Below are 14,888 nucleotides of genomic sequence, written 5' to 3'. Positions count from 1 at the left end.
CAGCCTTAACAGTGGTTCTCATGTGCAAGGTTGCATCATGGTTTTACAGTATCACGTCAAGGTGCACTTGATCTAGAGCTTCAAATATCGCATAACCTCAGATGGAGTTTTTGAATTTTAGGAGTTCAAATTTAACTTAAACTCCTCTGATCCACATTTTCTGGTGGAAAACTTGTGATACAAGCATCCTGTTAAAAGCTCTTTTAAAATGGCAAATAAGTTGCATAGATGAGATGTGTATGATATAAAGAGACACACGCAAGCTTTGACAACATTACCAGATATTTATTGTACACTATTGCCGCAGCTGCCTTTGAAGGCACACAGTTTGATTACAAAACAATCCTATTCTTGGAACGGTCTTTATAAGACTTCAGAGACGGTGAAGTGCACATTGACAGTAGAATTGGCTTCCAGTGCTCTCTGAGGGGTCAGATCTGTGAAGACTCCAGCCACAGTGAGGAGCTCTTGACTCGCGGCTGCTGAGAGTCCAGCTTCAGCAGCGCCGTCACTGCGCCCTCTATCTTCGACATCCATTCTCTCTGTAAAAAGCCACAAATATTAGTTTAGTTAGTTTGCTGATTGAAAGGTCTGGCCGGATTTATCTGGATATTTTATTCGTATAGCTCTTTGTTTCTGATGTTTGTTGGTGTGCTAAAACTTAATTTCTACAAGCAAAACTAGTCTTATTTATTAGCATTTTTAAAAAAAGATTTACACTTAAGTTTTTAATGTTTACGGCTGAATTTTGACAACCTTATGCGTCTGCTGAGCATCCACTCTAAATTGAGCTTATATTTAAACGGCCTATAAGCGTTTTTCTGAGGTGAAGTCGGAAATGCAGAAGTGTTCAGACATGTATGAGTAAGGTCTGCACACAATGTTCTATGCAATCGGTGTTCTTCCAGCTCTAATTAAACCGAAAGCCTTTTGAAACTTGTCAGAAATTCACGGTTGAACTGACTTACCTTGGCAGACTCTGACACAGCTTGCAGGATGAATGCTCCGACACACTGTTGGTAGCGGTTGTGGTGCATAATTATAAAAGAATGAGGCAGCCCTGATGCTGTAAAGAAAGCAGAGAATTCTTCTATTCAGTAACAAAAACATGATGCAAGCAAAGCTGTGACCCAGCATGAAGTTTTGAATCTGCCGTCGTCTCTGCTTAAATGGACTCTATAGACCCTAAAATGGGTGGAAAACATTAATAGGAAGGAAGAATATTGGAGAAGATTTAATTACTGGTGGCGTTTAGCTGATCGATGTTCTTGAGTTGGAGTCGATCCAGGGAGACGGGCTGGTCGAGAACAGTAAAGGTGCACCCCTCCTTTAACAGCTGATCCAGCTCCAAGTTCTGCTGCAGCCTCAGAGGGTTCTGCTCAGGACCGATGGACCTCTAAACCAGAAGCCAGAGCACAGGGCAAACAATGTAGATACAAAAGTCTTTCACTGAGTGTCTACCATTGGGCCAAAGCAGAGTGGAAACCAAACGAGAGAGTGACATACCTTCTTGTTTCTCTTTATCTTTGTGATCAGCAGGAATTCGTCAAACAGGAACAGATAAACATCGACCAGCTTTGTGTTCTCTGGTGATGAACCATAGAAAGAAATTGTCAGATTTTGTTTAAACTGAAACACTGATCACAGTGTCCTGGATTTATGACAACTGTACACACCTGTGAGCACCAGCCTTCCTTCGTACAGCAGACTTCTGTGAGAGATGAGATTATCAAGAGTGACGGCCTTCAGGAGATGTTTCAGAGTCTGAAAGAAAAACGCTTGAATCTTTCAACTTGTACTTGAAAGACGCTATCAGTTGTATTTCTGATACCAAAGTAAATGTTAATGACACATCTTTTTAAAAAGCGATTACTGATATCTGATTTCACATTCAAACAAACATTGCTGTGGTTGGGAGGCATATCTGCTGCGTATCTGTGACTTTAATCTTTGCTCTGTCAGCACGGTTCTTGCCCACACGAACGCATGCAAATAATGCAGAGAAGCATACACAAACAAGACAGACCTCTGGGATGACGGCTCGCTTGTCTCTTTCCCATACAGGCAGCCACACCAAGGCGTCTCGCAACTGTTTCACTTTCTGGTAGTTATCCAGCCATTTGACTTTTCCCTCTAAATCGCCTGGAAACAGAGAGGAGAGACAACTAAATGTCCAAGGAATCATCAGAGGGACCAAAACAGAAATTCTGACCCAAACACATTGCATACTTTAGGAATGAATTTACAACCCCACTTCCAAAAAAATACTGGCCCATTCTGCATTAAATCATTTAAACCCTATATTCAGTTGGAAAAAAACGAGAATAAATAAATAACCTAAATAAATGCTGAACTTTAGGAATTTTGGTCTTTTTGAAAAATATTTGGTGAGTCAGTGAACACAGCTCGCTGCTTCATTACTAATGCATGTTAACCACCATACAAAGACTTAACGCGTGTAAACAACATCCAGGAATCCAGACATCACAAGTGCGTCTCCCTTTCAGAGCTGGAACAGTGTTTGCTTGGTTTACCTTTTAAGCCTGATGTGTCCCATCATTTTCAAGACACATAACAATGGTGATAATGAAAAATACTACTAGATATAAGGTAAAGGTGAGTTTTTAATTGAATCATTTTAGTTTCTTCACATGCTGAGACAATACTGTTGGACAGTAAAGTTTTTCCAAAGATCCCTCAGAGTTTAGGAGGCCATCTTCAAAACCTGTTGCTTGGATTAGAGAAAAGGCTGGCTTAAACTAATCTGCAATCTGTGTCTAAATAGGTTTAAATTGGTCAGATTTAGACTAAGATAAAACTGTCCTGTGGCCTGACGAATCAAATCTTTAAATTCCAAGAGCAATCCAGTTTGTTTTTTTTAACTCTAAAGTGTGTGTGATAGAGGAACTTGCACACCTGTGAGGGCTGAATGAAATAAACAGGTTTTGATGCTGCCGTTCAGATCTGATATTTTTCAGGAAAGCCTTATTTCAGCAGCACAATGTCCAACCGCACTCCGAACATACCACAACAGCATGGCTCCATAGCGTATAAAATAACCTGTCAGCAGTCCCGTTTAAAAGAACAAAAGAAAAAAAAGGACATTTAACAAAGGAACTGAACTGTTGAGTGACTGAAGTCATACGTCGAGCAAAAACAGGTAGATGTTTTGCTGTGAAAACTCCAAAAACCGGTCTGATTCCACAATGCTCAGTGTTGTTAATAGAGGAGGTGATTGAACAGTGTTACAAAAAAAAAAAATCTTAAATCTTAATCTTAAACATAGGGTTTGTATTATTTGCAGTTCACTGCATTCGGTGTTATTCAACACAATATCCTCGCTGGTTTGGAATTCTTGGAATACGTAGAACACGGAAAGCTGTTTACAGTGCTGATATGACTGCAGTGACATGGCTGATAAACTTGATCATCTTGCTGTAGTCATTACTCGCATGTTGCTGCCAAACACGGGTGTGGTCGTATCTTTGTAGGGTTTACAGCTTTCCCTCAGATTTTACAGTAAATATCCCCAACACCCAGGCAGGACATTGGCCTACACATCTCAGCCGTGATTGCAATATTCAATCAGCTGTAAGTGACATAATCACAACCATTAAAAGAGGTGTGGTGCGCCACACCCTGTGTTAAAACATCTTTTAAATGCTGGGACAGTTACTCACTTTGTTGGTTTGGTTTTGTAAGTTATTTGTTCAATACAGCAAAAATAACACAGAAAGACATTGCTGTAGCAGATTTCCCACAGCCTGCCCTTCTAGTTACACAGTAAACTGACACAACAGGTCTGCACGCAAAGGCATGCTGTGAAGAATAAACGGACAGGGACTGCTGGCTGCTGTCCAAGGCATGTAACCCATTTGCAGCCAAAGGCACAGACTGCTCTGCTTGTGTTGACACACATAACCACACTTACATCTGTGTTATATGCCTTTTCAACCCCGATATGTTTAAAAACCATCTGCAGGCAACTGTTTAGCAACTGACAGGATCTTTATGGAGTCACTCAAAACATACAGCTAGCCCTGTGATGACCCAAGAATTTAATCATTGATAAGTCAGAGCCTTATATAGCGTGCTACAGACCTAACGTGGACAGATTAAGAGAAATACTGTGATTAGGGGGGGAGATGTGCACAGTGCTCACAGATAGATTTGTCCACTTGCTCTGCTATAACTTGCAGCCCTCTGGACTCCTCATCCTTCTGACATCTCTTTGCGATATTCCGTAACAACAGGGGGTATCTCGTTAACCTCTGTAGTGGCGCCACCAACAGGTCGCGTAGCTGCAGCCTCCGGCACTGTTCGTTCCTTTCACACCACTGAGGAGAAAACGGGGAGACAAAGGAAATGACTGGGTGAGAGGAGGGCAGAGGGGTGAAGCAGCCCGTCAGAACCAAGAAAAGGGGGATGGGCAGTGATGCAGATAACCACGTTACCAGGTAAGGGATTTTACTCCTAAAATAAATGCATACAGTCGTAAGAGAGAAGAAGTCCTACGTCTTTATATGCAGGAGAACAGCAACACATGAAATGTTAAACAATGTTGTTAACAAAAAAAAAAAAATCATTGGTAAGTGTGAAAAAAGGAGATGTTTAGTCAGTTTACAAGTCTGGAGCTTTCAGATGTGTGTTAACACAATACCAAGAAGGAAAAGTAACAGTTGCTGCTCATCAAATTCAGAAGGGTTTTCCAAACAGTCCGGAGTCCATCATTCTATGGCGAGAATAATTATTCGCAAGTGAGAAATATTTAAGACAATTAAGTACATTTTTGGGTGTCCCAGTTAGCATGTTAAATGTTACAGATTGTAAGGATTAATTATTTAAAAGCTTTGCCAGGTGAAAGCCTCTTCCCTCTAAAAAGAACATGGCAGCACAGCTCAGGCTTGTAAAGTTACATCTGAACAAACCACAAGACTTCTGGAACAATGTCCTTTGGACAAAAGAGGCCAAAGAGAAGATGTCTGGTAGAAACCAGACGCCATCTCACCAAACACCTCAGCACCAAAGCACGGTGGTGGAGAGCTGATAGTTGGGGCTTCTTGTGGAGTTAATAGATCTGGGCACCCTGCAGTCACTGAGCCGACCATGAACTCTGTACACTAAAGTATTCTGGAGTCAAATGTGATCCAAAACCGAGTTATGCAACAGGTCAAGCAAAGCAGCTAATCTACAACAGAATGACTGAAAAAGAAAAGAATCCAGATGTTGCAATGGTCCAGTTAAAGTCCAGACCTCAACCTGATTAAAATACTTGGCCAAAATTCATACGCAATGATGTCAGAGACAGATGATGTAACACAGAAAGTGATTACTATTATTATTACAGAATCAAAGACAAATGAAAGAGTGCACTCTCTTTCGCACATGACTGCAAGCACGATGACTGGGAAGATTTCACAAATGACAAATGGTGACATTCCTCTCACTGGCCGGCCGCTGTCACACTGAACTGATTGTTAAAGCAGCAAACGTTGCTGCGTGTCTCTCTCATACTTGGCACACAGTGCCTGAAGCCTTGTCATGGTACAAAACGTCCTCGCCTTCGCTGACAGTTGCAAACAGTTTAGCTGCCTGGGGTGAATTCCCTCCTGTACCTTTGAATATGATTGAAAGTCCTCTCTGGGCTTCAGGTTGTCCAGATAAAGCAAAGCAGTGGAGTAGTTGAGGCAGTACTTCTGCAGGCAGTGGCATATGCTCTCCTGGAAAGCCTGGCAGCAGATAGAAGTGTTACAAAAACACTGGAACCCAGACCAGCGGGCAACATCAGCCATTAGGCTGCAGATAAATCAGAAACAGGCAAGAAGATGCAAACCTACACACAGGGTTCTTCAACCCTGGTCCTCGTGACCCACTGCCCTGCAAGTTTTCAATGTTTCCCTCCTCCACCACACCTGATTGAAATGATCAGCTTGTCATCAAGCTCTGCAGTGGCCTGATAAGGAGCCATTCATTTGAATCAGGTGTGTTGGAGGAGGGAAGTGCAGTGGGTCATGAGGACCAGGGTTGACGAACCCTGCCTACACACAATCAGAACAAGTATTACCCAAAGTCTGAAATGTGCCCTCTGCTGCTTTCTCTGATGCAAAGCTTAACACCAGGATGAAAACATTTATTTCCCCCAAATGATTTATACTTTAACTCAAACTGTAACTTCAACTGTTTAATATTTAAGGACAAAGCACTGAACTAGAACTGTGAAAAGAGCATTTTCTATTTTTTACTTGTGCTTCAACTCATATCTATTCCTATCTTGTGTCATAGGCTCTTATTATGTAAAACAGAGCAGCAAGTGATAAACAGGAACATCAGAACTGCAACAAGTACAAACATTTCAAACTGACATTTCAAAGAATTGCGATTCCTGGCAGAGTAGCACGATGCATCTAATGTACCCTGCTTTCAGATATCATGAATATATTAACATTGTAAGTTAGACACCTAATTATTTCAACATTTACGTAATGCTTAGAATTTATTAAAGTAATTCTTTCTATTAAGCTGATTTTTACTTAGTCAAAGCGAAGAATGACCAAGTTATTGTCATGTTTTTCTTCTTCTGCCTCACCGTCGATTCCATTTTCTTATCAGTGGACTTTAACAAGTGACTGACTCACTGGCACTGTGCGTGTCCACATGTCAGTTATACTTGCCTTGCCCAGCAGCTCCAGCAGGGTGGACCCGCCACCCTCAGTAATCTCCAACGTGTCCTTGATGACATGCAGGAGGTTGTTCAGGAAGCCAAAGCTCACCTGCAGTAGAAACCAGTGTCACAAGAAAGCCACCAGACCCTGTACCCGCCAACATGATAGTGCTACATACGGCAAAAACTGCTATTTCCTTAAAAAAAATGTCCTAAAAATTTTTTTCTTCTTGTTTTTTACAACACAGCCTCAAATGACGTTGTTCTAGTTAAATTAAAGAGTTAAAAATATATATTGTTTTGAGCATTTTTCCAACAGCTTTATCACTTTTTGTCCATCTGATCCATAGCATATGACATAAGAAATCTGAAATATTAGAGCCAAGAGAGAATAACTTATCAAGCTAAAGTAACTTTTACAGATTTTTAAACCAGACGTAAACTGCCAAAATCTGCTTGAAAACAAACTGTAAAGTGGCAAAGAAATTCTGGGATATTTTAGACATTCCAGTTTACATTTGGGAATCTCAGCTAATATTTGTTCTCTTACTTTATAACAATTGTTTGTGCACATTTCTGAAGCATGGAGGCAACAGTTGGTTTCAACACACGGACAAAAAGTAGTACTAAAATTCAAATAAATTCCCATAAAAAAAAAAAATTGAATACAAATATTGTAAAAATTGTGTATTTTATCAAATTTCAAGTTAAAAAATGTGAAGTGAGGAGGATTCTATAAATATATCTATAGGCTGAACTGAGTGGAATTAGTTTTTTGCCATTTTGATGCCAAACCAAATGTTATTTCATTGTAATGAAGGCTCCAGTTGTTTAAGATCATTTACATGGTAAATGTAAAACCAGCAGGCCTCGTGCAGCTTATTTGCATCATGTCTCACCAGGCAAAGTTCATTGAGGTTTGCAAACAGCCTCCATGAGTCAATGTCAGTGAAGCAGTTCCTCAGCTGCAGGTTTGTGAGCGTAGCTAAAAACACCTGAAAAGAACAAAGAGGTCAGACAGAGAATAGGCTATCTGCCAAATCTGGAGTTAAATTTCAAATCCTATGCTGTAGGGAAAGGAGAACCCAAAGGAGACGTTTACATGAACACTAAAGACAAGAATGGAGTGGGACGATGGGAAAACACAAAACAGCAGGTGTTGTGTTTCATTCAGGTCCTCTGTGTGTGTGTGTGTGTGTGTGTGTGCGCGCACTGTGAGGCTCAGAATTGACAAAGTCACCTCTTTCAGAACCATGAGCTGATCCAGGAAGTAAACACACTCGCTGGTGAAGAGTTCCCAGATGGTCTCTTGTCTCTTGAAGTCCTGAGGGTCAGAGGTAACACCCTCCTTGGAGGATTGGTCCTGCAGAAACTCGGCCAGAGAGAAGTCCTGCGCAGAGGAACGGTAGGACTATAATGACATATTCAAACCAGGAAGCTGTATCCCACCACCATGACTTAGGAGCACGTCAGTGTTTGTTTATATATATATATACGTGTGTGCAGGGGCGACCTAGCTGGTTGCAGCCAAGAAATTTTGGTTCTTGCACAACCTGTGCTGCTTAAAGCGTCCCTTCAACTGCTGTCTTGTTATTTCTGAGTCACTTTATAAATATTGAGTTGTATTTGAATAGGAAATCTGAATGTCTTTGTAGTTCAAACTTTGCTCAGATTTGAAGTCAGTGCAAAGACAGAACTGGCACAATGATTTATATGACAAACAAAAGAGATGTTCAGGGCTCATTTCTCACCTTATATTTCTGAAACTCAGGATCTCTCCAGTCTTGAATCTGTGCTGTTGAAAGGTATTTTTCAATATCTGACACTGTGCCCATCTGCGACTTCCCTTTATTCTGAAGTGAAAACACAGAAGCATCCAAGTAGTCTTTTTGAGTTATGGTTGTTTATTGAAATATAGAAATAAAAGATTTGTGTATGTGCATATTTGCTGTTTTGCTCTGCTTATTATCTGCACACGTAACAGTCCAACAGTTTCAAAAGCTGAATTACCAAGTCTGGCTCAAGTTCTGCATTTCAAGTGTTGACCAATTGCAAAAACTGTGTGGTCCAAAAAGGGATAAGAGGAAACACTAATCCGCTTTGAGAAGTGGGTCAGAGAACAATGTCCAAACCGACTGCCCACAGCTAAAACAAAAGTACATCAAAACAAACCACACGTATACCACTGGCACCAGTCACACCCATCAACCACGTCCATAAAACACACCTACCGTACTACGCTTTGAAAAAGGCCACTTTGACTTCTTTGTATCTGTAAAAATTTGACACACAAAAAAAAGATTATACAGATTAACAAAAAAAGGCATATTTGTGTGGTGTGCAACAGATGGGATTAATATCAAACACACAAACATGTTTAAAACCTGCTGAGGACAAAAGTAATAAAGATGCAAATGAATGTTATATTTACATATGTAACCAGTTAGATTTTTGGAAGCACAAAGGCACGTTCTTTATCTGTGTGCTACGTAACACTCTCACTCCTTGGTCAAAGACTCCACTTCAGTTCAAGGTCCACACATGAATGCTGATATGCTAACATGAAAATGCTCATCATTATTATGTGATAAAACTAGGGAAGAAATTCATTCTACAAGATTACATTTATGGAAATCTGAAGAGAGTAAAGCTAATTGTCTTAAAGCTAAATGTAGAACTGCTAACTGCTGAGTTCTGTTATACTGTGAGAAGAAATGTTTACTTAAAGAGATTTTTACTCAGGCTTTTCAAGGCAAACTGTTATTAATCTGTGTTCTTTGAAAGGGATTAAGAACTAAACCTTTAATGTTCATGTACATTATGAAAGCAACGTCACTTAAAGTTGCCAAATGTGACTACTTAGGGCATTAAGCACAGCCAGGATGTGATAGAATATAGGATGTTACCAGAGAAGTTTGAACCATTGATGATGTCTGCTGCTCCGTTGGAGACAAAAAGGTCTCCTGGTGAAACATCCAATCCAGGTAAACTGACGACCACGGAGCTCCGCCTCCTTTCCTGAAGCCTGAAGCAGACACACAAACATCTTCAGAAGGTCCCAAACTATTTTGGCCAAAGTTTGCAAAGTTTTAAAACAGAACAAGTTTTTCATAGCATGTGAAGCAGCTCATTTCCCAGCTGAGACTGTGACGATTGTTAATCTATTGTAAATGTACCTCATTGTAAACTGAACAGACTTATTGGAAGCTACAGGGAATAACAGAATTCCAATTGTTATTTTATGTAGTTGAAATACCACTGAGATGCCATCGCAGTTAAAAGGCGATTAACACGAGCAGCAGATATTATGAGGGATAAGTGTTATGTGTCTGGATCATTCATAGATAGCTGCTGATTAATGGATTGTCCTGTTTGTGTGGAGAGAGACAAGCTGTCAATGTGTGCCAGTTATAATCCTCTTGGTCTCCTTTTCATAGCAACCAAGGCAAGGCTTTGGCTGGAAAAACACAGGCCTGCCTTTTAGCCTCCGGCAAAGCTCACACAGCCACCGTTTAAGTGTTACTTTACTTATCCTCTGTTGCTGTACATTAGGCATAACTTATGACTGATTTTAACTAAAACTAAACTAAACTGGATATTCACATACTGAAATTAACTAAAAACCTTGATAATGTGATTGTTTTACAAAGGGTAGCATTGAATATCCAGACAACACACTAAAGAGGGCTTTGTCACGCAATGTTTTCCTTTCATTCTAAAGGATTAAAAGCATCTTTTCCTTGAGAAACTTGATCAGTGACAGCGTCATTAACAATCCCAGCCCAAACTGTGCCCATGCTAACAAGATGCAAGCAGCCGTTAAATGTGGCAGGTCTGTTGAAATGACGTGCACAGCAACCAGACAGGCTGGTTTTGCTGAAGGTAAGGTACACTCTCAGCACGCCAATACTGATTGACAGCTGGTCATTGACCTACGACACTGCTCAATGTTTTCATTTGTAAACATTTAAGGGTCATGGCTTACAAAGGTGGGGCTGAAAAAAAGTGAACTGATTAAGCATAAACAGAAGCACAAAATCGAAGGGTAAATGATTTTAAGATCAATGGCACACAACTACAAAAGCATCCTCATTCGGCCAGGATGGATCAAAACACTAAAAAAGGTTTTTCAGGACATAACTGAACCTTAAGGACACTTACAAATGAGGGCTTATACCAATGAACGATGACAAAACACTGGAGCAGAAGTACAAGTGAGAGGAACAACGATAGTACTGATTTGTTTAGGCCAACTATTGTATGTAAAAACTGCTTAATTACCCTTTAAGAACTTTCTTCCTCTTACAGCACCTAACAATCCCTCAGACAGTAGCTGCACTCTTGCTGTGGTACCTGCACTGTTGCACAAGTGTTAGACCACATGGCTGCAGGGCCAGCTTATACCCTTCAAGGGTATATAACCCTTAACGCATGGGCACCGAAGCAGATAACAGTCGGCATCAATACCTGAAAGCTGCTGTGGCTGACTGGGCCCCAGCAAAGGCACAACTACTCCTCTAAACCAGGCCAGTGTCTCCATGCAGTTCATTCCACAGCACCCTCACAGTGACATCCTGCTTTGTGACTGTACAGAAAGCTTCCTCTGTATCAGCGTCTCTGCCACCACGAGAACTTAATAAAAATGGGTGTTTTGTTCCAACACAAGAGAAAATAATGATGCCCCAAAACAAAACTGTCCCAACCAATGGATCGCACGGCCTGGACACTGAAACAGGCACAGTGCCAGGATGTAATTACTGGGACAAAAGCTGCCTAATTATCCAGAAATGGGGAAGAGCCTCATTAAGAGGGGCGTGGGTGGCAGTAAGGGAAAACAGCCTTAATGAGGGTTTGTCTTGTTCCTATAGAACCATGGGGCTCTCAAAACTAAACCCACAATGCTTATGAAGCAAGACTGTACGAATGAATGCACAAAGGGGCTCCTTAAGCTAAAGGTCCAATCAGCAACCAGAGGGCAAGTCAAAAGAACTTTTTTCACGCAATGATTTGACACATAAGCACGGGTGCCTCGTCATGGAAGCAGGATGAATACGAAAACAAGTGTGAGCACTGTGTCCATCGCAGGATATTTTACTACATTCCTGATAAGCATATCATCTCACACTCTCCAAACTGAAGGTATTTTCCATCGTGCTGACTGGGCGCACAGACAAAATGCAAATCTGAAAGCTCCAAAAGTCTAAGGTAAAGTGCACCTACCTACTATGGCAGTGTTCCATCACCTGCAGGAAAAAGAAAAGAAAGGCTTCATTAGTGCTCTCAGTTTGCCACAGCAGTAATCATACGATTTCCACGCTGTATCAACACTGTCCCAGTGTGCACTCGGGATCAAACTGAGGGTGCCTGAAGACCCTCCTACTGCTAACAGCGCCGCTATATCACTTTCAAAGACATTCAAATCCCAATCAGTGTTTTAAGTGGTTGCTTGGATTCAAAAGCCTCTGATATTGGAGGAGAATGTCAGCACTCTATTGAGAATGTGCTTGCTTGAATACCACGAGCTGATGAATAGATCTCCCTATTATCTTTTCCCATCGCTCACTGACCCCTCCATTATTGGGTGACTGCTGACTGCAGTGAATAGGGGCCCAAGGAGAGTACTTCCCAGGGCTCTCCAGGCACTGGGTTTGGTCGGAGCTGTCAGTGCATGTAACTGCTGATTCATTTGCTGTCAAAAGCTTGCATTGTGAGTGACCACTGCAGGAGGCAATGCAGAATGAGGCGGAGAAGGCTTCTGCAAGGAAAGGAATGTCTATCCACTTAATTTGTTACAAGCTATGGAGAAAAATCCACAGTGCGCTACAGCAAAAACAACTTGTGGTGTTAGCAGGAGGAGGTTTGAGATTAGGACGACAAAGTGAGGATTGCATATGTGGACGTGGTTCAATTAAATTTACACAGAAACCTGCTTAAAATGCTCACCTGAAGTTGACCGACCGGAGGTCCAGAATCTTGAACAGGAGCTGAATGAGCACTGTGACGATCTTGTCTCGTAGAACCGATACCGTTCTCTAAAGTCTTTGATCTATGGGATCTGGTACTTTGTCGGCCAGACGATGAAACTGGCTGATGACTGTGAGAGACGTCCTCATCAGAGAGGGGGCATGTTGCAAGAGGAGACTTGACTCTGTGAAAAGGAGACAGAGGACTCATGGAGGAAGTTGTGCTCGCAGATGACGGCTCCTCCTGAGTGCCCTCCATCCTACCAGGATCTCGGGAATCCAAGACAGGACGCCGGGTGCTCCTCATCCTCCTCAAGGTGGGAGATGTGGAGATGCGTCCGGGAGCCTGGCGGTCAAACTGGAAGAAAGGTGCTACATGGCCGTGAGTGTCCACAGCAGACACATCTTTCAGCCTGGAGTGCGTCCGTTTCAGATCGATGTGCATTATGACCGGGTTGCTGGTCTGACTCTCCTTGTGCTCGGAAGGCCGCATGTCCGTTTGTGTCTGGGCATCCACCACACCTGTCGTGACAACTTCATTTTCAACCCATTCGATGTAACTCCAGTCCAGGTTCTTCTCATTTTCCTGGTCTTTGTCCTGCAGAATAACGTGCTTCAGCGCAGACATTGTAACCTCAAAGGCATTATTACAGCGCAGCAGAGATCAGAAAAGGTGTAATCTTACAGTCTGACTGCTTTGCCTTCTTTCGGGGTAACGTCAGATGATAATCCTGCCGCATTCCAGTTTCACACCACTTGCTTCTCAAGTTTCTGGGGGGAAAAGCAGAAAACGTGTCAATACCCACAAGCAGGGAAGCTAGGCACAAACTTACCTCGTAATCTTCTATAAGGGGATTTGATCAGGGTTGAAGTGGTCAGATGCCAGACAAGAAGCCTAAAACAATGCAGTGTGTGACTAATCTACAGTGCAGAAATGCAAGTTTATGCGAGGGTTTAAAAGCAGGTGGACCAAGTAGGAACAACGATGCTGTAGCACACCTATTAAAAGAGCAGAGGAATTGTTGTTGCCTTCACTCAGATAATGGGGAGGTATGCACTCCATTCAAGCTTTCCTGTCTCAGACTTCCATCTGATCCGGTCTTTCTACACATTTATAAAGCTTCTCCTTTTAATACAGTGTTATGCGAATTCGTTTTTTTTCCAGCAGGTGCTTTTAATTGGCAGATTAAAGCAGCGCGAGCTGGTAACCCGACACATCCATGAGGTAACAAAGAAAGAGCAGAAAGCAGAAAGGACAAGCAACTTCACGGCGACAGAAAGCTGTTCTAAATATATCCCACGTGCAAGCGGAGAGCACGCGTGCTTTGGAAAGATGGTAAAAAATTCAACAAGTCTGGTCTACTTACGTCCACCGGAGCCTCGCGACGACTCGGGACGGCTCGCGGTGAAGTGAGACCCGGGCGAGCGACGCAGGTGTCGGGAAAGCGCAGAGCGGCTGGCACGCTGAAGGTAAAACTCTGGGGAAAGTCTCCAAGCTGTTTAATGTTCACGAGATTGGGGGGAGAAATGAGTGGAGCGCCTCACCGTCCGGAGCTGGGGGAAAGGTGCGACTGTTGTTCTGCATGGGAACACCAACTGTAACCTCCTCCACCTCCTCCAACCCAGCACACGTCACAGCGAGGAACGCTGAGGTTAGGCTGGATTACGGTCCATGCCGCCACACGGGCAACATCTGACATAAAAAACACTTTGGTTTACCACTGCACTCTGAATAATACTTTACAGAAATATACTTTATTGTCATTGTTATTACATTTGATATTGTTCTGATGTTCCTTGTTTTAAATCTTTTTACTAGTTTCTTTTTTTTCCCGTTTTCATGTAAAGTACTCTGTAACCTGCGCTCTGAAATGTGCTATAAATAAAAACTTTCTGTGTTTTTTGTGTTTTTAATCTTTTATTGTATGTGTTTAATACTGAAAATATATAATTTCCCCTTAACGATCAATGAAGTATCCATCTGTCAGTCTGCCTGTCTGTACTGAGCTTTTGTGCATCATGTTTCGTATGTTACATGGTGAAATCCTATCGTGTCTTTTTTAACCTGATTCAACAAGTAGAAAATATTAATTAGAAATTGTGAAAAGAAAGTATGTCACTGTTCTGTTTGAATCTACTTGTTTCCTGTTAAAGGTTTAATTAGATCATGACTCGTATGCATGGCCATAAAGGTGGCACTCCCAGCTGGAAAGTAAATGGAGTCATTAAGTCAACATTAAATCGGTTGTTATCCAGGAGTGTTC

The 14,888-nt window shown here is 41.9% G+C and overlaps 1 protein-coding gene across 1 annotated transcript; it reads right to left on the bottom strand.

Moving 5' to 3' along the window:
* Positions 1–264: 264 nt before the first annotated feature.
* On the bottom strand, positions 265–14,216 carry plekhg7 (pleckstrin homology domain containing, family G (with RhoGef domain) member 7). The gene is made up of 17 exons (XM_072385581.1): positions 13,992–14,216; positions 12,605–13,395; positions 11,882–11,904; positions 9,568–9,686; positions 8,893–8,933; positions 8,413–8,514; positions 7,902–8,051; positions 7,561–7,656; positions 6,672–6,770; positions 5,616–5,729; positions 4,163–4,337; positions 2,027–2,142; positions 1,677–1,764; positions 1,507–1,586; positions 1,243–1,396; positions 969–1,066; positions 265–542 (listed from the first exon to the last, which is right to left on the bottom strand). The coding sequence occupies exons 2-17, from the start codon at positions 13,250–13,252 to the stop codon at positions 432–434; spliced, it is 2,214 nt and encodes a 737-aa protein (XP_072241682.1). The 5' UTR covers positions 13,253–13,395; positions 13,992–14,216; the 3' UTR covers positions 265–431.
* Positions 14,217–14,888: the final 672 nt, after the last annotated feature.

This window comes from Leuresthes tenuis, unplaced genomic scaffold (assembly GCF_036924035.1).
Source record: "Leuresthes tenuis unplaced genomic scaffold, fLeuTen1.0.hap1 SCAF_5, whole genome shotgun sequence".
Classification (NCBI taxonomy): Eukaryota; Metazoa; Chordata; class Actinopteri; order Atheriniformes; family Atherinopsidae; genus Leuresthes; species Leuresthes tenuis.
The sequence above is the reverse complement of the archived record's forward strand: the minus strand, read 5'-3'. Positions and strand labels throughout refer to the sequence as shown.

Coding starts and splice junctions, on each gene's coding strand:
- plekhg7 (XM_072385581.1), bottom strand. CDS start 13,252: ATGTCTGCGCTGAAGCACGTTATTCTGCAGGACAAAGACCAGGAAAAT. Junction 8,052..8,412: donor CTGAGTTTCAGAAATATAAG/GTGAGAAATGAG, acceptor TCCTCTGCGCAG/GACTTCTCTCTGGCCGAGTT. Junction 1,397..1,506: donor AGATAAAGAGAAACAAGAAG/GTATGTCACTCT, acceptor CTTCTGGTTTAG/AGGTCCATCGGTCCTGAGCA.